At 55.9% G+C, this 22,393-nt stretch overlaps 1 protein-coding gene across 1 annotated transcript; it reads left to right on the forward strand.

The window, feature by feature from the left end:
* The first annotated feature begins 211 nt into the window (after positions 1-211).
* Positions 212-20,902, forward strand: TRARG1 (trafficking regulator of GLUT4 (SLC2A4) 1). The gene is made up of 3 exons (XM_005582424.5): positions 212-685; positions 17,111-17,243; positions 18,208-20,902. The coding sequence occupies exons 1-3, from the start codon at positions 299-301 to the stop codon at positions 18,219-18,221; spliced, it is 534 nt and encodes a 177-aa protein (XP_005582481.2). The 5' UTR covers positions 212-298; the 3' UTR covers positions 18,222-20,902.
* The last annotated feature ends 1,491 nt before the right edge of the window (positions 20,903-22,393 follow it).

The raw sequence follows: 22,393 nt of genomic DNA on the forward strand, positions 1-22,393 counted from the left end.
CCATCTGTGCTCTCAGCAGCACCAGCAAAGTTGGCCTCAAACTTGAACGAAGCTGCAGGCTCCAGCATCTTTCTGGGAGCGCCGCAGGGGCAGCAGGCAGGCCACAGCCTCTGAACTCAGCTGGCCTTGAGAAGCCCAGCCCAACCCTTCCAGCACCCAGCCCGCCCTCCGTCGCCTGAGGGACGCCTCTGCCCCCGACCTGGAGGCCCTCAGTCAGGGCTGGGCAATGGTGCACTGAGGTCCCTCCAGAGTCCCTTGTCCCAGCCTGGAGCTGCAGCCGTGCAAGGCCCAGGCCCACATGGCCAATCTTGTGCAGCCCGAGCTTCCTTCAGCACAGGAGCCAGGCTCCACCGCACCCCTGGACCTGCCGGAGATGGAGAAACTCCTCACCAAGGCAGAGGACAAGGAAGACAAGACCCTCAATCTGTCCAAGACCCTCGCGGGGCCTCTGGACCTGGAGCAGAATGGCCACGGCCTGCCCTTCAAGGCCATCTCCGAGGGGCACCTGGAGGCCCCACTGCCTCGGTCCCCCTCCCGGGCCAGCTCAAGGAGGGCGTCCTCCGTCGCCACCACCTCCTATGCCCAAGACCAAGAAGCCCCCAGAGATTACCTCATCCTGGCCATCGTCTCCTGCTTCTGCCCCGTCTGGCCCCTCAACCTCATCCCCCTCATCATTTCCATCATGGTAAGTGCTGCTCTTTGTTCCAGGGGCGGGGGCTGGGCCCAGGGCTGTGTGTCCCCCGGGCAGGCACCAAACACACTGCCCAGGGTGTGGAGAAGAAACACCTGGGAGTGGGAGGCTTGAGGAAGATTCCTTTCCTCGCTGGCCTCCTCCTTCCCCTTCAAGAGGGGCCCTGGGGCCGGGAGAGCTCCCGTTCTGTTCTCTCATCTCCGCTTCTGGGCATCAGAGCTTGACTTTGTGCCTATGGCTGCTGGGAAGGGGCACTCAGGGAGCTGCCTGGTGGTACATCCCTCAGGGCAGAAAGATACCCAGCTGGGGGTCTTACTGTTTTAGGAGGGACGGGCGGTTCCAAAGAGTCATCACCGAGTAGGGCTGTCTCAGCAGAGGTTGCACCAGACGGGGATCCCAGGGCCCCATGTGTCCTCCCAGGCCACCTGGACATGCTCCCAGCCTCTGCCAGCTCCGGTTTCCAAGAGTCACAGCGGCTTCCCTGCAGTGGGCTGAGGGCTCCGGGGCCAGGTTCCCCCGAGGGGCGTACAAAGCGGGGAGAGCTGGCAGGCTGCTCCTCCCCAGGCGTGGAGCTCCCTCCGGAGCCCTCTGCACCTCCTCAGCTGGGCTGATTTCAGCCTCCGTCTTCACGGCAGGGGAGGTCTGGGTCACAAGTGAAAACTGTGAGAGCCAGAGGGCATGGCCCGCCATGCCCAGGAAGGGGCATGTGGCCGGGTCTTCACGTCTATGGGGTTTTGAATGGTCTTAGACTGTACCCAACCCAAGCCATTTGGGTAGAGCTACTTATAAAGGATTTCATAGAAAATGTCAGCAGATATTGGCAAGTGACTTTTGAAGTCGAGGAAGAAGAGAGAGTTATGAAAGGGCGGGGAGAGGGAGAAGCAGGGCCCAGCAATGATTTCAGAGTGAGGTCAGGGGCAGGGGGCAGAAAACTGCTGGCCCAGGCTGGTCAGGGCCAGAGGACTGGTGGGGGGTGGGGGGCGGGCAGCTCTCCCAAGAGGGACTCCCTGCAGCGTCACCATCACCGAACCCCCAGGAGCTGTCCTCTGAGAAAGCTCCTATTTCTTCAAACAACTCTGTCTACTTCAGTGAGGCCCAGCCTCCCACCAGGGAAGCCTTCCGCATCCCACCAAAGCTAGTACCACATTTCAGGACATCAGGGGGCCCTGGAGGGACTTGGCATGGGCTCTGGAAGCAGGGCTGGGCAGGGGCCTTCCGGGCAGCTCTCTGTGATGCCTGCTGTACCTGGGGACTGCTTACAGGTAGAGCCAGGACCCAGGGGTGCAGCCAGTGTCTCTGGGCAGGGCCCACCTCTTGGTTACAGGGAAAGGCCTCAGGAGGGGAGACCAGATTTGGGGAGGGAGCCACCCAAGGGCTCAGGAGAAAACAGCTGCTGGAATCCATCTCCAGGTAGGGTGGCAGGGTGCAGGCTGGGCAGGACCTGCCTCTGTCAAAGGGAGCCTAAGTCTAAGGCGAGAAGACCACAGAAACCTGCCCCCGTGCGTTTCTACTTTTTTTTTTTTTTTTTTTTTCCAAGACAGAGTCTTGCTCTGTCACCCAGGCTGGAGTGCAATGGTGCGATCTTGGCTAACTACAACCTCTGCCTCCCAGGTTCGAGCAATTATCTTGCCTCAGCCTCCTGAGTAGCGGGGATTACAGGCACCCGCCACTACACCTGGCTAATTTTTGTATTTTTAGTAGAGACGGGGTTTTACCACTTTGGCCAGGCTGGTCTTGAACTCCTGACCTCATGATCTGCCCACCTTGGCCTCCCAAAGTGCTGGGATTACAGGTGTGAGCCACTGAACCTGGCCTGTTTCTACATTCTTTAAAGGTTTTGTTTTGTTTTGTTTTGTTTTGTTTTGTTTGAGACGAAGTCTCGCTCTGTCGCCCCAGCTGGAATGCAATGATGTGATCTCGGCTCACTGCAAGCTCCGCCTCCCAGGTTCATGCAATTCTCCTGCCTCAGCCTCCCAAGTAGCTGGCATTACAGGCGCCCGTCTCTGTGCCCGGCTAATTTTTGTATTTTTAGTAGAGATGGGGTTTTGCCATGTTGGCCAGGCTGATCTCAAACTCCTGACCTCAGGGAATCCTCCCATCTCGGCTTTGCAAGGTGCTGGGATTACAGGCATGAGTCCACCACACTCGGCCCATTTTATGGTTTTTGAGTCAGGTCTGATGAATACTGGGCTGGACACAAGGAATACAGTGCTGACCAGACACCGTTGCCAATTCCCCAGAGCCTCCAGTCCTGCGGGGAGGAAGTCTTTTTTTTTTTTTTTTTTTTTTTGAGACGGAGTCTAGCTCTGTCGCCCAGGCTGGAGTGCAGTGGCACGATCTCGGCTCACTGCAAGCTCCGCCTCCCGGGTTTATGCCATTCTCCTGCCTCAGCCTCCCCAGTAGCTGGGACTACAGGCGTCTGCCACCTCGCCTGGCTAGTTTTTCATATTTTTTAGTAGAGAAGGTGTTTCACCGTGTTAGCCAGGATGGTCTCGATCTCCTGACCTTGTGATCCACCCGTCTCGGCCTCCCAAAGTGCTGGGATTACAGGCTTGAGCCACCGCGCCCGGCTGGGAAGGAACTCTTAAACAGATTCTTACGACATATTTCAAGAAGCACCCATGCTAGACATAAACTTAAGGTAATTAGCTGGGAAAGTCATTCAAACGGCTCTTCTCCCCGGCATTCCTGTCTGCAAAATGGGCATAACCGTAATGCCTGCACGAGAGAGCCGTGAGGGGGTGAAATGAGACGGGCCACACCCAGGGCTTCAGAACAACACCGGGAGGGTGTGGGGCTCTGACAGAGAAAGGGTATGGTTTTTTGGGGTTTTTTGTTATGTTTTGTTTTGTTTTTGAGACAAGTCTCGCTCTGTTACCCTGGTTGGAGTGCAGTGCCACAATCTCGGCTCACTGCAAGCTCCGCCTCCAGGGTTCACGCAATTCTCCTGCCTCAGCCTCCCAAGTAGCTGGGACTACAGGCGTCTGCCACCTCGCCTGGCTAGTTTTTCATATTTTTTAGTAGAGAAGGTGTTTCACCGTGTTAGCCAGGATGGTCTCGATCTCCTGACCTTGTGATCCACCCGTCTCGGCCTCCCAAAGTGCTGGGATTACAGGCTTGAGCCACCGCGCCCGGCTGGGAAGGAACTCTTAAACAGATTCTTACGACATATTTCAAGAAGCACCCATGCTAGACATAAACTTAAGGTAATTAGCTGGGAAAGTCATTCAAACGGCTCTTCTCCCCGGCATTCCTGTCTGCAAAATGGGCATAACCGTAATGCCTGCACGAGAGAGCCGTGAGGGGGTGAAATGAGACGGGCCACACCCAGGGCTTCAGAACAACACCGGGAGGGTGTGGGGCTCTGACAGAGAAAGGGTATGGTTTTTTGGGGTTTTTTGTTATGTTTTGTTTTGTTTTTGAGACAAGTCTCGCTCTGTTACCCTGGTTGGAGTGCAGTGCCACAATCTCGGCTCACTGCAAGCTCCGCCTCCAGGGTTCACGCAATTCTCCTGCCTCAGCCTCCCAAGTAGCTGGGACTACAGGCGCCCGCCACCTCGCCCGGCTAATTTTTTGTATTTTTAGTAGAGACGGGGTTTCACCGTGTTAGCCAGGATGGTCTCAATCTCCTGACCTTGTGATCCGCCCGCCTCAGCCCCCAAAGCGCTGGGATTACAAGCTTGAGCCACCGCGCCCGGCCCCAGGGTGATGGCAGCGGGGAGCCTCCCGGGGGAGGTGGGAAGGCATCGTGGTGTTTTAGAAATGGCTTTATTGAGATATAACTTGGCCAGGTGCAGTGGCTCACGCCTGTAATCCCAGCACTCTGGGAGGCCAAGGCGGGTGGATCACGAGGTCAGGAGATCAAGACCATCCTGGCAAACACAGTGAAACCCCATCTCTACTAAAAAACACAAAAAATTACCTGCGCGTGATGGCGGGTGCCTGTAGTCCCAGCTACTCGGGAGGCTGAGGCAGGAGAATGGCGTGAACCTGGGAGGCAGAGCTTGCAGTGAGCTGAGATCCGGCCACTGCACTCCAGCCTGGGCGACAGAGCGAGACTCCGTCTCAAAAAAAAAAAAAAAAAAAAAAAAAAAAAAAAAAAGATATAACTCACATACCATACAATGCACCCATCTAAAGTGTATTCACAGACAGGTGCAACCACAGCCACAGTCAATTTGGAACATTTGCCTCATATCCAAAAGAAACCCTGTACCCTGGCCGGGCGTAGTGGCTCATGCCTGTAATCCCAGCACTTTGGGAGGCCGAGGCGGGTGGATCACCTGAGGTCAGGAGTTCGAGACTAGCCTGGCCAGTATGGTGCAACCCCATCTCTACTAAAAATACAAAAAATGTAGCCAGGCGTGGTGGCGGGTGCCTGCAATCCCAGCTACTTGGGAGGCTGAGGCAGGAGAAACACTTGAACCCGGGAGGCAGAGGTTGTAGTGAGCAGAGATCCAGCCACTGCACTGCAGCCTAAGTGACAGAGTGAGACTCCATCTCAAAAAAAATAAAAGAAAGAAACCCTGTCCCCTTTAGCCATCACCCTCCATCCCTGACCCTCCCAGCCCCAAACAACCACTCATCTCCTCTCTGTTTCTCTAGATCTGCCTATTCTGGACATTAAATGATAAATGGAATCATACAGTACGAGGCCTTGTGTTCCTGGCCTCGTTCGCTTTGCATAACGTCTTCAAGCATCATCTCTGCCTTGGCAGCATGTCGTAGGCTTTGCAGCCGAGAGGAGTGTGGTTGGATCTCCATTTTGGTGGATCGGTCTGGGGCAGGGTGAGAGGAGGGGATGAGGCTGGATATTTAGCAGAGGGGACCCTTGTAGGAATGCAAGCGAGAGGCGAAGAGGCCGGGCCCAGGGCCAGGGACAGAGACAGAGGGGCTCTGACACCCTCTCAGAGTTGGATGCACTGACCATTTATTCATTCAGTCGACCTGAATGGCAACTTGCTTGTGTTGAGGGAACTAAGTAGCAGAGGACAGTCAGGGCCCCGTGAATGAATGTGCCTCTTTTATGAACCAGGCACTGTGTTGACATTTGGGAAGCAGATGGATCGGATAAGTAGACAGTCTGGCTGACATGGCAGAGGGCTGCAAGGGTGTTGCGGGAGAGGGAGGCGGCAGGGACTTGCTCTAGGAATTTAAGTTCTGGCCAGGTGCGATGGCTCATGCCTGTAATCCCAGCACTTTGGGAGGCCAAGGCGGGTGGATCACTTGAGGTCAGGAGTTCAAGACCAGCCTGGCCAACATGGTGAAACCCTGTTTCTTTTAAAAATACAAAAAATTGGCCGGGCGCGGTGGCTCAAGCCTGTAATCCCAGCACTTTGGGAGGCCGAGGCGGGTGGATCACGAGGTGAGAAGATCGAGACTATCCTGGCTAACATGGTGAAACCCCGTCTCTACTAAAAATACAAAAAATTAGCCGGGCACGGTGGTGGGCGCCTGTAGTCCCAGCTACTTGGGAGGCTGAGGCGGGAGAATGGCGTGAACCCGGGAGGCGGAGCTTGCAGTGAGCCGAGATCACGCCACTGCACTCCAGCCTGGGAGACACAGCGAGACTCCGTCTCAAAAAAAAAAACAAAAACAAAAACAAAAACAAAAAAAAAAAAATTAGCCAAGCGTGGTGGCACATGCCTATAATCCCAGCTACTCAAGAGGCTGAGGCAGAAGAATCACTTAAACCCGGGCAGCAGAGGTTGTAGTGAGCCAAGATCATGTGACTGCACTCCAGCCTGGGCAACAGAGCAAGAGTCCATCTCAAAAAATTAAAGAGGGCTGGGTTCGGTGGCTCACGCCTGCAATCCCAGCACTTTGGGAGGCCAAGGTGGGCGGATCATGATGTCAGGAGTTCAAGACCAGCCTGGCCAACATGGTGAAACTCCATCTCTACTAAAAATACAAAAATTAGCCGGGCGTGGTAGCGTGCGCCTGTAATCCCAGCTACTCCGGAGGCTGAGGCAGGAGAATTACTTGAACTGGGACCCAGGAGGCAGAGGCAGAGGTTACGGTGAGCCAAGATTGCACCACTGCACTCCAGCCTGGGCTACAGAGCAAGACTCTGTCTCAAAAAGGGAAGGCGCCGGGCACGGTGGCTCACGCCTGTAATCCCAGCTCTCAGGGAGGCAGAGGCAGGAGGATAGCTTGAGCCCAGGAGTTCGAGACCTGCCTGGGTAATATAGCGAGACCCCATTCTCCACAAAAAAAAGGAAAAAAATAAAATAAAATAAGCGCAACTCCCCTTAAAAAGGGAAGGGAAGGGAAGGGATGGGGAGGAGAGGGGAGGGGAGGGGAGGAGACAGGAGTAGAGGGGAGGGAGAAACTGGAGCGACATGAGAGATGTGGAGTCTCTAACATGTAGAGAGGGGCTGAGGGGAGTGGACAGAAAAACGTTTTGAAAAGGAGATTCCAGGAGGTGGAAGGAAATCTAGGAAAGAGGGAGAGACGCCCAGGGAGGAGAGAGTCTGAAGGAGGGAGGAGCCAGCTCTGAGTCAGCTCAGGTTCAGTGAGCATGGAGGCATCCACTGCCTTGGCCACACGTAGATCCCTGATGACTGGGAGATGGAAGGGCCTCGGCAAAATGGAGAGGGATGATTGATGAGCTGAGGTCTGGGAAGCAGTGAAGAGATGGGATCCAGAGCCCAGGAAAAAGATGCCCCGTCCCTGGGAGCTTGAAGGAGAGGCTGTGAGGGCAGAGGCAGATGGAACTGCTCAGAGCGAAGGGGCTAGCTCACGCTGTGTGCCCTCCAGGCCTCCAGGGATGTGGGCCCAAGGTCATTTGCTGAGAACTAGGGGCCTGGTGGCAGCAGGGAGAGGAGGTGACCAGGCACAGACAGGTCAATGGCCCGAGGCCTCTGCTGAGGCTGGAGACCACGGATGTGAGATGTTGTTATCAGCCTGTGGTGTGTTATCGGTCTGTGGGGGTGTTGTTATCAGCCTGTGAGGTATTATCAGCCTGTGGGGTGTTATTAGCCCGTGGGTTGTTGTTATCGGCTTGCGGGGTGTTATCGGCCTGCAGGGTGTTTTCAGCCTGTGGGGTGTTATCAGCCTGTGGGGTGTTATCAGCCTATGGAGTGTTGTTATTGGCCTGTGAGGTGTTGTTTTCTGCCTGTGGACTGTTATTGATCTGTGGGGTGTTATCGGCCTGTGGGGTATTGTTATCAGACTGGGGGGTGTTTTTGGCCCATGAGGTATTGTTGTCGGCCTGTGGGGTGTTGTTCTCGGCCTGTGGGGTGTTGTTCTCAGCCTGTGGGGTGTTGTTGTTGGCCTGTGGGGTGTTATCAGCCTGTGGGGTGTTGTTGGCCTATGGGGTGGTGTTGTCAGCCTGTGGGGTGTTATCAGCCTGTGGGGTGTTGTTGGCGGCCTGTGGGGGTGTTGTTGGCGGCCTGTGGGGGTGTTGTTGGTGGCCTGTGGGGTGTTGTTATCAGCCTGTGGGGTGTTGTCGGCCTGTGGGGTGGTGTTGTCAGCCTGTGGGGTGTTATCAGCCTGTGGGGTGTTGTTGGCGGCCTGTGGGGTGTTGTTATCAGCCTGTGGGGTGTTGTTGTCGGCCTGTGGGGGTGTTGTCGGCCTGTGGGGTGTTAGCCTGTGGGGTGTTGTTGGCGGCCTGTGGGGTGTTATCAGCCTGTGGGGTGTTGTTGGTGGCCTGTGGGGTGTTATCAGCCTGTGGGGTGTTGTTGTCGGCCTGTGGGGTGTTGTTGTTGGCCATCCACGTGTGATTTGCTCCAGCTGTAGGTGCAGGTTCCCAGACATGCGTATCGGGTCACCCCAAGGCTGAGGATGGCAGAGCTGCCGTGAGAGCAGGGCCAGGTGGCGAGGAAGACGCTGGCGAGGTGGCTGAGGTGACACACCGAAGGGTTGGGCTGGGGTGGGAGGGAGCAGGACCAGGGAGACGGTGATAAACTTGGAAGAGAAAAGCGGCCACAGGCTCAGAGAAGACAAAGGGCATGAGAGGGTGAGAGGGAAGTTAGGAGTTGAGTTTCAAAGCAGGAGTCGGGTCGGGGGATGGCAAAGGGGTGGAGTGTAGTTGTGGAAATGAATTTCTTTTTTTTTTTTTTTTTTTTTTTGAGACGGAGTCTCGCTCTGTCACCCAGGCTGGAGTGCAATGGCGCAGTCTCGGCTCACTGCAAGCTCCGCCTCCCGGGTTCACGCCATTCTCTGGCCTCAGCCTCCCGAGTAGCTGGGACTACAGGCGCCCACCACTGTGCCCAGCTAATTTTTTTCTATTTTTAGTAGAGACGGGGTTTCACCATGGTCTCGATCTCCTGACCTTGTGATCCGCCCGCCTCGGCCTTCCAAAGTGCTGGGATTACAGGCGTGAGCCACCGCGCCCGGCCGGAAATGAATTTCTAAAGGGAAAAATCAGCAGCCAGGGAGGAGGGAGTTGAGGGAGCCCAGTGCTGAGGGCTAATATCACTAATATTCACTGAGTACCTACTACATGTTAGGGACCGTTCCAAACTCTTTTTTTGTTGTGTTGTTTTTAAGACAGAGCCTCACTCTGTCACCCAGGCTGGAGTGCAATAGTGCGATCTCAGCTCACTGCAACCTCCACCTCCCAGGCTCAAGTGATTCTCCTGCTTCAACCTTTCAAGTAGCCAGGCCTACAGGCACATGCCATCAAGCCTGGCTGATATTTGTATTTTCAGTAGAGACGACGTTTCACCATGTTGGCCAGGCTGGTCTTGAACTCTTGCCCTCAGGTGATCTGCCCATTTCAGCCTCCCACAGTGCTGGGATTACCGGCGTGAGCCACCGCACCCAGCCCTCTCATCCAATTTCTAAGAACAAGATTGCCCTCCCCACTCTGTCCACAGGCCGTCCCTGAGCTCTAGTCCAGACCTCAGCCTCTCTCTGCTGCCCGGGGGCATCATAGCACCCATCACTCGGTCTCATCCCCCTTCCCTCTCTGAAGCTCTCCTCCTTTCCCATCTGAAAGAAACCCCTTTTGTCCACCCAGTTGTATTTGCTCTGCCATCACCCTCTTCGCATCCACAGGTGAGCTCCTAAGAGCTGCCTCCACATGCTGTCTAAGCTTCTTCATCCCCCCCGGGCTCCTTATCCCCCCACGGGCTCCTCATCCCCACAACTGGCTCATCCCCCACGGGCCCCTCATCCCCCACAGGCTCCTCATCCCCCCGCGGGCTCCTCATCCCTCCGCGGGCCCCTCATCCCCCCACCGGCCCCCATCCCCCCGCGCGTTCCTCCTCCCCCACCGGCCCCTCCTCCACCCTCGGGCTCCTCCTCCCCCACCGGCCCCTCCTCCCCCCACGGGCCCCTCATCCCCTCACGGGCTCCTTTGAAACCCTCCTGCCAAGGGTAAGCACGACCCAGCATTGCCAATAGTTTGATATTTCGTCCTTATCTTGCTTGACCTATGCGGGACAGGGCACTGTCAGCCACTCCCTGCTTCTTTCCCATCTTGCACTTCCCAATTGCTGCCCTCCCGCCCTCTCTCGCTCCTCCTCAGGCTCCCTTCCAGCCTTCTTTTCCCCAGCACCCCCTTTATTTATGAGTCAGTGTTCCCCACAGTCCTGTCTTTCCATCTGCCCCGCCCACAGTCCTGTCTTTCCATCTGCCCCGCCCACAGTCCTGTCTGTCTTTCCATCTGCCTCGCCCACAGTCCTGTCTGTCTTTCCATCTGCCCCGCCCACAGGCCTGTCTTTCCATCTGCCCCACCCACAGGCCTGTCTGTCTTTCCATCTGCCCCGCCCACAGGCCTGTCTGTCTTTCCATCTGCCCCGCCCACAGGCCTGTCTTTCCATCTGCCCCGCCCACAGGCCTGTCTGTCTTTCCATCTGCCCCGCCCACAGGCCTGTCTGTCTTTCCATCTGCCTCGCCCACAGTCCTGTCTGTCTGTCCATCTGCCCCGGGATGGCCTCAGCTGCATCCCTGTGTGACGACTCCTGCACAATGAGGCCGGTTTTTCCAAGTACAGCTACACCCCGTGGCACTCCCCACCTCTGCCCAAATCCAAGCCCGAACACTGCACGGCCCTCTTCCTGGTTCCCAGCTGGAGGAAGGGCACCTTCACTCATCCTGCCCCAAGCCGGGAACCCTGGAATCCTTCGAGTCCCTTTCCTCCTCCACCCTCCATCTCACCTTTCACCAAAACCCATGGATTCTACCTTCAGAACTTCTCAAATCTGAACTCTTTTTCAATCCTCTACTTCGTTCCAGTCTTTGAAACTGTCTGCTCCCAATCTCCAGCCCATACTCTACACAGTAGTCAGAAAGATCATTCCTAAAATGAAAATCTGATCCTGTCCCCACTTCATATCCTTCATTGGCTCCCTGTACCTGCAGGACAAAATCCTGACTCCCTTATGGGACCGTCAGGCCCTTTTTGTTTGTTTGTTCCTTTGTTTTTGAGACGGAGTCTCGCTCTGTCACCCGGGCTGGAGTGCTGTGGTGAGATCTCCGCTCACTGCAACCTCTGCCTCCCAGGGTCACGCCATTCTCCTGCCTCAGCCTCCCAAGTAGCTGGGACTACGGGCACCGCCACCACGCCTGGCTAATTTTTTTGTATTTTTAGTGGAGATGGGGTTTCACCATGTTAGCCAGGATGGTCTCGATCTCCTGACCTCGTGATCCATCCGCCTCGGCCTCCCAGAGTGCTGAGATTACGGGTGTGAGCCACCACGCCCCACTTTTTTTTTTTGTTTTGTTTTGAGACAGAGTCTCGCTCTGTTGCCAAGCCTGGAGCACGTGGCATGATCTCGGCTCACTGCGGCCTTCGCCTCCCAGGCTCAAGCGATCCTCTTGCCTCAGCCTCCCGAGTAGCTGGAGCTCCAGACACACGCCACCACGCCCAGCTAATTTTTTTATTTTTTGTACAGATGGGGTTTTGCCATGTTTCCCAGGCTGGTCTTGAACTCCTGACCTCAAGCAATCTGCCCACCTTGGCCTCCCACAGTGCTGAGATTACAGGCATGCGCCACTGCTCCTGGCCCAGGGCCCTTGTTGATCTGGCGTTTTCCCCCTCCCCAGTAGCTTCTTGTACCACATCCACATCATGGTCTGTGCTCTGCCCCCATCTCTTCGTCTATGAAATGGACTAATCACAATCCCTGCCTCGTTGGAGTGTTAGGAAGGTGATACGGCTTGGCTGTGTCCCCACCCAAATCTCATCCTGAATTGTAGTTCCCACAATCCCCTCGTGTCCTGGGAGGGACCCAGTGGAGGTCACTGAATCCTGGGGCAGTTACCCCCATGTGTTGCTCTCGTGATAGTGAGTTCTCATGAGATCTGGTGGATTTTTTTTTTTTTCCTGAGACAGAGTTCTGCTCTTGTTGCCCAGGCTGGAGTGCAGTGGCACGGTCTTGGCTCACTGCAACCTCCGCCTCATAGGTTCAAGCGATTTTCCTGCCTCAGCCTCCCGAGTAGCTGGGATTACAGGCAGGTGCCACCACGCCCAGCTCATTTTTTGTATTTTTAGTAGAGACAGGGTTTTTCCATCTTGGTCAGTCTGGTCTCGAACTCCTGACCTCAGGTGATCTGCCCACCTCAGCCATGCAATGGTGCAATCTCAGCTCCCTGCAACCTCTGCCTCCCGGGTTCAAGTAATTCTCCTGCTTCAGTCTCCTGAGTAGCTGGGATTATAGGCACCTGCTACCACACCCGGCTCATTTTTGTATTTTGAGTGGAGACAGGGTTTTGCCATGTGGGCCAGGCTGGTCTTGAACTCCCGATTTCAGGTGATCCACCCACCTCAGCCTCCCAAAGTGCTGGGCTTACAGGCATGAGCCACCGCACCAGCCAATGTGATGGTTTTATAAGGGACTTTCCCCTTTTGTTCAACACTTTTCCTTCCTGCCACCATGTGAAGAAGGACGTGTTTACCACCCCTTCTGCCATGATTGTAAGTTTCCTGAGCCTCTCCAGCCATGCTGAACTGTGAGTCAGTTAAACCTCTTTCCTTTATGAATTACCCAGTCTAGGGTATGTCTTTATTAGCAACATGAGAGCAGACTAATGCAGAGGATGAATTGCTCTAATGGGTGGCAGCATTTAGCATTGTTCCCAGCACAGGATATATGTTCCAAGAGTGCCAGGGTTTATTATTCCTCTGGCAGAGCTGGAGGAATCTTGGTGGGCTTCACAGAGGAGGTGGCCTTGGAGCCACCCCTTAAAGGATGGAGGGATTTGGACACGTGGCGTTTTGGAGAAGCAGGAGAAATAGCCAGAACGAAGCCCTGTGGAGGTCGGCGCTCGAACCTCGAGCAACTCAGATCGGCTGGGCCCAGTGGTTGTGGAAGAAAATAGTGGAGAATGAAACAGGAAATGTAGGCCAGGCGCAGTGGCTCATGCCTGTAATCCCAGCACTTTGGAAGGCTGGGATCACCGAGGTCGGGAGTTCAAGACCAGCCTAACCAACATAGTGAAACCCTGTTGCTACTAAAAATGCAAAATTATGGCCGGGCGCGGTGGCTCAAGCCTGTAATCCCAGCACTTTGGGAGGCCGAGACGGGCGGATCACGAGGTCAGGAGATCGAGACCATCCTGGCTAACACAGTGAAACCCCGTCTCTACTAAAAATACAAAAAAAACTTAGCCGGGCGAGGTGGCAGGCGCCTGTAATCCCACCTACTCGGGAGGCTGAGGCAGGAGAATGGCGTAAACCCGGGAGGCGGAGCTTGCAGTGAGCTGAGATCCGGCCACTGCACTCCAGCCTAGGTGACAGAGCGAGACTCCGTCTCAAAAAAAAAAAAAAAAAGCAAAATTAGCCGGGCATGGTGGATGCTATAATCTCAGCTACTTGGGAGGCTGAGGCAGGAGAAATGCTTGAACCCGGGAGGCGGAGGTCGTGGTGAGCCGAGATCTCGCCATTGCACTGCAGCCTGGGCAACAAGAGCCAAACTCCATCTCAAACAAATACACACACACAGGAAATGTAAAGCTGGCCTGCATTTGGACTTTGTTCTGTGGAAGACCCTGAGCAGCTGGGATTGCCTCAGCCACCATCATCCCACTGAACCTTCGCAACAGCTCCCGACTCATCTTCCTGTGATCCCCACGCTGCAGGCAGAACGGTGTTTTGGAAATCTGTATCCAGTCCTATCATTCCAGACTCACATCCTACACCGGTCCCTACTGCTCATGGTGTAAGGACCATTCTCCTGGTGCTGCTCGAGCCCGGCCTGGCCTGGCCCTGCCCACCTCTGCAGCCTCGCCCTCCTCCCTCCATCAGCCCCAGCCACGCTGACCTCCGTCCAGTCCTTCCTACCTCCTCAGTCAGCGACTGTTTTTTGAACATCTACACATTTGCCATGCAGCACCTTCGTACATGGCTGCTCTCTCCGCCTGGGATACTCCTCCTTCCTTTGGAAACAATCGAATTCTTGCTCATCCTTCTCCACATCTCAGCTGAAATGTCCTTCCTCCAGGAAGTCTTCCCCAGTTCTCCCCTTTCACGAGCTCTCCTGGTACCACGTGCCTCTCCTTTGTCATGCTACCCACAGTTGCATTTTTACCTTTCTTTGTGTGATCACAAACGCGGCCAGTGGGCTGGAAGTTCTGTGACAACAGGAACCGGATGCTTCTCCATGCCGCTGCATCCCGAGGCCTCGCATAGTGCCTGGTATAAATACAGACAGTGTGAATCGGGGGCATGAGCCTGGTATAAGTCCAGATAGTGTGAATCAGGGCATGAGCCTGGTATAAGTACAGTGTTAATCCGGGCATGAGCCTGGTATAAATATACACAGTGTGAATCGGGGTCATGAGCCTGGTATAAATACAGTGTGAATTGGGGACGTGGGGAAAGGGTGAGGAAGAACAGAGACTGGTACTGGGGGGATCTTTGAGAGGAAAGAGGCCAGGCACAGTGGCTTGCACCTGTAATCCCAGCACTTTAGGAGGCCGAGGACGGATCACCTGAGGTCAGGAGTTCGAGACCAGCCTGGCCAAAATGGTGAAACCCCATCTCTTCTAAAAATACAAAAATTAGCCGGGCGTGGTGGCAGGTGCCTGTAGTCTCAGCTACTCAGGAGGCTGAGGCAGGAGAATGGCGTGACCCCGGGAGGTGGAGCTTGTGGTGAGCCAAGATCATGCCACTGCACTCCAACCTAGGCGACAGAGCAAGACTCTGTCTCAAAAAAAAAAAAAAAAAAAAAAAAAAGGAAAGAAGCATAAAAAGCTGCTCAACAGGCCGGGCACAGTGGCTCACGCCTGTAATCCCAGCACTTTGGGAGGCCGAGGTGGGCAGATCACGAGGTCAGAAGATCGAGACCATCCTGGCTAACACAGTGAAACCCCGTCTCTACTAAAAATAACAAAAAATTAGCTGGGTGCGTTGGCAGGTGCCTGTAGTCCCAGCTACTCGGGAGGCTGAGGCAGGAGGATGGCGTGAACCCGGGAGGTGGAGCTTGCAGTGAGCCAAGATTGCACCACTGCACTCCAGCCTGGGCGACAGAGCAAGACTCCATCAAAAAAAAAAAAAAAAAGCTGCTCAACTGTCACAGACAGGTTTATTTCAGAGAGTAAACCGGAGAGGGGCTTCTGGCCAATTTTGGTCAGGACTGTTCTCTCTTACAGACTAAGGATATTTAAGGGTTTTGGAAGCTGGGGGCTTATCACAGGTTTGGAATGTTTCTACGTGAGGAAAAGTTGACCATGGGCTGGAACGTCTCTGGTCGGAGGGGAGGTGTCTTAGGGTTGGCATGTTTCTGATTGGAGAGGGGTTCATCTCGGGGTTGGCATGTTTCTGGTTATGCTGACATTAGCCATTAGGCTGATGTTTTGGGGCTGGATTTAGGCGGTTTTCTAATCAAGGGAGACTTAGAGTTTGTTCAAGACAGTGATGCTCCTGCTTTATCACAGAGGGCAGAGGAGTCATCATGGAGAGGGAGGAGCTCAGGCCTGGGCAAGGAGGAGGAGAGACACAAGGCATAGGTTGAGTGTGATGATATCACACTGTCCCGGACGGAGCTTGGAATGAAATGCGGGGCTGGGTGGAGGTTGGTTAGAATTCTGAGCACTGAAGAGAACAGGACCCCAGGAGGCCACCTGCAGAGAGAGAACAGAGAGACGAAGGGGCAGGGCTCTGAGGTTCAGTTTCTTCCTCAGGGAGGTGCGGCTGCATTGCCAAACCCCCAGGGTGACTGAGGCTAAATGAAGTAATCTAGGTACAGACTTTAGCAAGCTGCCTGGCATGAAGTAAACTCATCATCTTCGTCATCATCTTCATCATACTTAACCGCATTTCCATGTTGAACTCAGGAGCCTCAAATAATCAGAAAATAAAATAACAAAGAGACTTCCCTGAGACCCTGAAACCAGCCACACCATCAGAGAACTCCTGCGTGTGCCTGTTCTAGGGAGGCAGGGACACAGGACCCTTAGAGACGCTTGGCCCCACCTCCTACCAAGTCACCCCAGGACCCTCCTAGGACCTCTGTCCTCACCCTCATCCGTTTTCACTAGGTTCAGGAAGAACAGAGCTCACTGAGAAGGAGTGATACATACAACGGGGCCCCTAGGAAGCCACATGTGGCCCCACCCAGTCCTGGTCTCCCCAGGCAAGCACGAGGCGTTTCATGCTTTTGTGTGATCGGGAAAGTGGGCTCGATTGAACAAGGATGTGGTTCTTGGGTGGGAAATGGAGGCTGTGAAGACAGTTTTTTTGTTTTTTTTTTTTGAGAGAGTCTTGCTCTGTCACCCAGGCTGGAGTGCAGTGGCGCGATCTTGGCTCACTTCAAGCTTCGCCTCCCAGGTTCATGCCATCCTCCTGCCTCAGCCTCCCGAGTAGCTGGGACTACAGGCGCCGCCACCATACCCAGCTAATTTTTGTATTTTTAGTAGATACGGGGTTTCACCATGTTGGCCAGGATGGTCTCGAACTCCTGACCTTGTGATCCACCCGCCTCAGCCTCTCCAAGTGCTGGGATTACAGGCGTGAGCCGCTGCGCCCGGCCGACAATGTCTCTTTTTATGGCAGTGGGGGTGGAGGGTGCTCACGGGGGACAGGAGGCCGGTGTGTCGGCTGTAGGAAGAGCCCAGGGGCTGTCTTTGATCCCAGTGCCTCTGCAGAAGTGAGCCTTGCGCTGGAGTCCGGGGGGCCTGGCCTGGCTGTTCTTGCCAGTTGGCCTGGAGCTGGTCCACTTTCTCAGGCCCTCAGTCTCTAGCCTCCCACCTGCCACCGCCGCCCCCTCCACCACCACCCTGAGAAGCGCCAGGCTTTCTGGTTCTGCTCCCAGCTGTCCCCAGCCAGTAAGGGACAGGCGTGGTTAGGGGTCAGCACAAGAGGCCCCGGCCACTTCTCCAGGGGGAACCCTCTTTCTCTCCCCTAGAGTGTGGGCTGGCATGGGGACAGGATGGAGGCCCAGGCTCAGGACCACCCCAGGGCTGCCTGCTGAGGCCCATGAAGCTGACAGGCTTCCCGGTTCCCGGGGTCTCTCCACGCTCTCTCCGCAGTCTCGAAGTAGCATGCAACAGGGCAACGTGGACGGCGCCCGGAGGCTGGGCCGCCTGGCTCGGCTGCTCAGCATCACCCTCATCGTCATGGGCATTGTCATCATCACGGTGGCCGTGACTGTCAACTTCACAGGTGAAACCCAGCTCCTTGGAGAGGAGGGGGCCAGCTTGCCCGGTGGGAGGACTGCGCAAGGGTGTACCCAGCCTCAGGGACAGAGGTGGTGGGTTGGGGGAAGGAGAAGGGACGGTGGGGGCCCCGGCCTTATCTTCCCACTCCAGAAAAGCGACCAGTTCCCAGCAGGGACCGGCCGAGCAGGGAGGGGCTAGCAGGCTTGTCTGATGCCTGGAGAGTGAATCGATGGCAAGGGTGTGGAAAGTGCACAGCCTCAGAGTCAGCGGCCAGGAGCTCCAGCCTCAGCTCTGATGGGCCTGGGACCGGGCCGGTTCCTGACTAGCTAAGCCTCAGTGTTTGCTGGTATCAAGTGGCAGGAAAGAGCCTTCAGCACAGAGGCTTTTGTAAGCATCACCCCAGATAATGGATGTGACTGTGCTTTGTAAACACTAAAATCCCCGCACAGCCAGCCGGGGAACCCCAGAAGCAAGCAGTGTATATGGTAGAATTCAATTTTTATACTTTTAGGAGAGATGGGGTTTCACCACGTTGGCCAGGCAGGTCTCGAACTCCTGACCTCAAGTGATCCGCCTGCCTCGGTCTCCCAAAGTGCTGGGATTACAGGCGTGAGCCACCGCGCCCGGCCAGAGTGGCACACATTTTAATCAGTCCAGTAACTAAGCAGGGAAAGAAGTGTCAATAGTTACCTAGCGAAAGTCTCAGGACTGATTCAGATTGGCTCAGTTAGGGTTGCATGCCCACCTCTAACCCAGTGCCCACCTCTGAGCCGGTCCCGAGGCCGCAGTCTTCTTATTGGCAGGCGTTCAGTTTCTCCAAGAACCCCAAAACAAAGAGGTCCCCAATCCTTAGCCTTATCCCTATTACCATTTCCCACTGGGAACCAGAAACCCAAATCCTCCAATCAGGGACCTGAAGAGCCAGGGTTCTGAGCCCTGTTCTGCCTTATCTGTTCTTTTCTTTACAGTTCAGAAGAAATAAACTTAACCAGGGAGCTGGGCTAGCAGAGGCCGGCCCTGGCCATCAGGAGACCTCTGACCCACACATCCCACACACCGCGGGAGGCCGGGGTGGTGACTGTCAAGCATTCCCCTGTCCCCAAGTTCTAAAAGCACAAACTCAGAGGGAAACTCCCCAGTCACCCATTGTCAGCCGCCATCCGACGGGAAAGCCTGGAGAGAGGAAGGAAAGCTCAGCGAACCCGACGGGTGACGTGGTTTACTCTCCTGGGCGTGTCCTGGGATTTCAACCCCAGCACTCTGGCTTGTTTCTCGTTCGCACAATTTCCCGGGTTCTACCAAAGAGCGAAACTGCCAGGATGAGGAAAAAACCCAGCCCCACAAACGAGACACACGCCGGCGGGGAGAGACGCAGCAGAGTTCCTTCGTGTCTGTGGACCAGGAGCAAAGACGTGGGGCCTCATCTTTTGTATTTTTCTCAAGCGGGGAGAGAACAGACTGTTTGCATGCTTCGTGTCACACGCCTGCTGCGATCCCAGCCAGGGCCCCAAGCACAGAGGTGGAGCTGTGCTCAGCACAGGCCCGGGACACCCCCGCCACCCGCCGCAGGACCCGTGAGGGTGCAGCTCCCGGGAAGGAGGCAACCGCCTCACTTGACATCCTCCGCTGCAAGGTGATGGTGCCGAGAGGCAGGCGTGTCTGTGAAGACAGGTGCTGGGACGGTGTGACCCGCATGCCTCTTCCCAAACCTGTCAGCTTCGGAAGCATCTCTAGAGGACTCTGGTCCCAGGATGTCTCCCAGGACAAGCCAGTCTGCCTGTTCCTCCTACTTCTGCTGTAGCCCGGGGCACCGACCAGACCTGGCCAAGGTCAGTCAGTGGGGAGGGCCGAGGTCTGAGCTCTCGTCCTGCCGTGGCCTCCGCAATGGCCTGGGATGCGAGCTCGGGGCCCCGGTGGTGTGTCTCAGGTGGTGGTTTCAGGCCTCCAGCCCAGCCCTATGCTCTGCGCTTGGCCCTGGGCCCCTGGCCATCCACAAACAGCCGGGGCCTTCCCTGGAGGAGGTTTTGGGATCATTCCTGGGGGACTTCCCAAGGGGTCCCAGACTGTCAGGGGCGTTTGTGCCACCTGCAAGGGCGTGGGCCAGAGTTTTTATGGGGGTCTGTTTGACAGTCCTGAGACCGAGGGAAGGGCTCGGCTGAAGGGCCCTGTCTGCAGAGTAGGGGGACCAGGTTTGGGAATATACTTGCATGCACAGAGCCTGGGGCCTGGATGCCACGGCCTGTCTTAGGACCTAATGGGATCCCCGAAAGGAGCCAAGCGGGGTCCTCGGCCTCTTCCCCCGTCCCAGGCCCATGATTTTCCCTAGACTTCTCCCTGGCCCAGGCTCCAGCCACAGGCACCTCTCCTGCCCCCGCCTACCCGCCCCCCCAACTGCAGCTCCCGGGCCTTGGAGAGAGGAGCTCCAGGCTGTCCTGCCCTAGGAGGCCCCACCTCACAATCAGAGTCAACGCCTTCATGGGAAGGGTTCCCAGCCACAGTCAGGCTGGCCCAAGGCTGTTGAAGTCAGCATCCTTTGTGCCCCATCAGGACCCTCCTGCCTCCTCTCCAGGGCCCTTGTTCATCTCCCCACCCTCCTCAGAGGCCCAGGGTCAGCACAGAGGTTCTGTCTGCAGGGAGGGGCCCTGGGTCTATGCACAGCTGGAGCTCTGAGCCTTCCAGAGCCCGTGAGACTGCTGCAGGGCAGGGGTGCAGGGCTCAGGGGTGCCAGGTTGGTCCTTTGGAGCTGGTGTTCCTACGTCCGTCCCCCACCTGCAGAATAAACTCCAGCCTCTCCTGGTCATACAGAAGGGACTGGTTGGGTTTGCTTAATGGGATCTTTGAGGCCAAAACCGATGCCCCTATTTGTGGGGGAAGGGTGTGAGCACTGAGTCTTTGTGTCACTCGTGAAGTCACGTGACACGGGGGAGACGTGAGGTCGATGGAACTGGCCCCGCACGGGCTCTGGAAGGAGATGATGCATGGGTGTTTTCCCAGCAGGCCCCCGGGGTCCTCAGCCTCAGCAACCCAGGGAGAGGAGAGAAACGAACCGATGGTTGAGGGATTGTCACGGGAGGAACACGATACCCGAAGGGACTCTAGGTGCCCTCGGAGCGCACACATGCCCAGACCTTTTCACACCCGCACAAATAGGCTCCACCATGCACTCCTCCACACACACACACACACACACACACACACGCTTGTTCACACTCAGAACCCAGGACAGCCCACAGGCCCTGCTTAGGGGAAGCCACTGCAGATGCCCCAGGAATGGGCACAGCCAGGGCGCTCTTCCAGGCGGGTGAGGATGACTTGAGAGTTTCCTCGGGCGCCAGGGACAGCTCAGAGGCCCCCGAGGTGTGTGGAGGAGGCGGAGGCCCGCAGAGCACAGAGCAGGAGGAGAGCTCGGGCCCTGGAGGAGAAAGCCATTCTGGACGCCAGGGGACCTGGACGGAGGGTCCCCCAGCCCCTGCCCCACACCACCTGGACTGCAGAGGGGTCAGTGGCTCTGCTGACCTGCATGAACACAGTGGCCCGGCTTAAGGCACTAACCCAGCCTCCCCCTGTGACCCACAGGGAGTATCAAGACCCACCCCTCACACTGCCTACACCAGTGACACCGCTGTGTGTCTTCGCATGGAAAGAAATAAACCTGAATGTGCATGCTCGCCTCCGGCCTGTTTGTGCTGCGGGGGTCAAGGGGGTTCCAAACAATAAGGGGGTGAGCAGTCCACTCCGCCTGTGGCCCCAGGGTCAGGCTGAGGCTGGGCACCGGGAACCTGGCACACTCCGTGGCCAACTCGAGGCATTCCTCTGGGCAAGTCACTTGTCCCCTCCAGGACTCAGTTTGTCCAACTGTAAAATAGGTGGTAATGCCAGTCCCATCTCCCTTTAGTCCTTTCTGCATAGATCTCAGGCATGGAGAGAAGAGGGCAGGCAAGAGTTCGAGACCAGCCTGCAACATAATGAGACTCTGTCTCTACAAAACATTTAAAAATCAGCCAGGCGTGGTGGTGTACACCCGTGGTCCCAGCTACTCAGGAGGCTGAGGTGGGAGGATCGCTTGAGCCAGAGAAGTTGGAGCTACAGTGAGCCGAGCCATGTCCCTGCTCCTGGCTCCCAGACCTCCTGGGACAGTCCCTACACCACCAGGTTCCCCTCCCTGCTGGCCTCACTACTGAGACACTCTCTGCCTGCCTAGAGCGCTTCCTTTAGATCAGAGTCACATGGTCCAGGAAGGCTGTCCCACATGTCTGCATCCCCAGGGTTCAGTACGGGGCCTGGCATGTAGCAGGTGCTGAGGCCAAGTCTGTAGAAGGAAGGAGGCAGGGCCCCAGCCACCAGGAGCCTCCGGGTTGCAGGTTTCCTGTGAGTGAAAGCTCCTTCCATCCAGACTGGAGGCCACAGCACCGCTTCCTGCATGCCAGGTGCCGGGCTCCCTGCTCTGCTGGAATTACCTCATTTAATCCTCACAACACTTCCACGAGGGATCCTCCCCTTTTCCTGGGAAGAAATAAAACTCAGAGAGATCCAGGGGCTTAGCCAAGGTCATACAGTCAGGAGCCAGTGGAGCAGGACAGTCCCCGAGAAGCATGCTGTGGTGAGAGGGGCCTCTCCAGCTCTGCCAAGGCAGTTGACCGTTTCCACATCCTATAACTGCTGCCAGCACTCTGGGAGGCTGAGGTGGGCAGATCACCTGAGACCACAAGTTTGAGACCAGCCTGACCAATATGTTGAAGCTGACAAGCTTCAAAATAAACATTGATTGAACTGAAAGATATGATATACATGTATACTTACACTTTTTTTTTTGAGATGGAGTTTCGCTCTTGTTGCCCAGGCTGGAGTGCAATGGCGCGATCTCAGCTCACTGCAACCTCCGCCTTCCCAGGTTCAAGCGATTCTCCTGCCTCAGCCTCCCAAGTAGCTGGGATTATAGGCACCCACCACCACGTTGGCTAAATTTTGTATTTTTAGAGATGGGGTTTCACCATGTTGACCAGGCTGGTCTCGAACTTCTGACCTCACGCCGCCCAAAGTGCTGAGATTACAGGCATGAGCCACTGCGCCCAGCCATCTGGAGGTCATTAAGGTGAAATGCCACCAGTGTAATGTCAGCAACTTAGCCACACTCAGGTGAGCCGGCCCCTTCTA

This window comes from Macaca fascicularis, chromosome 16 (assembly GCF_037993035.2).
Source record: "Macaca fascicularis isolate 582-1 chromosome 16, T2T-MFA8v1.1".
Taxonomy (NCBI): domain Eukaryota; kingdom Metazoa; phylum Chordata; class Mammalia; order Primates; family Cercopithecidae; genus Macaca; species Macaca fascicularis.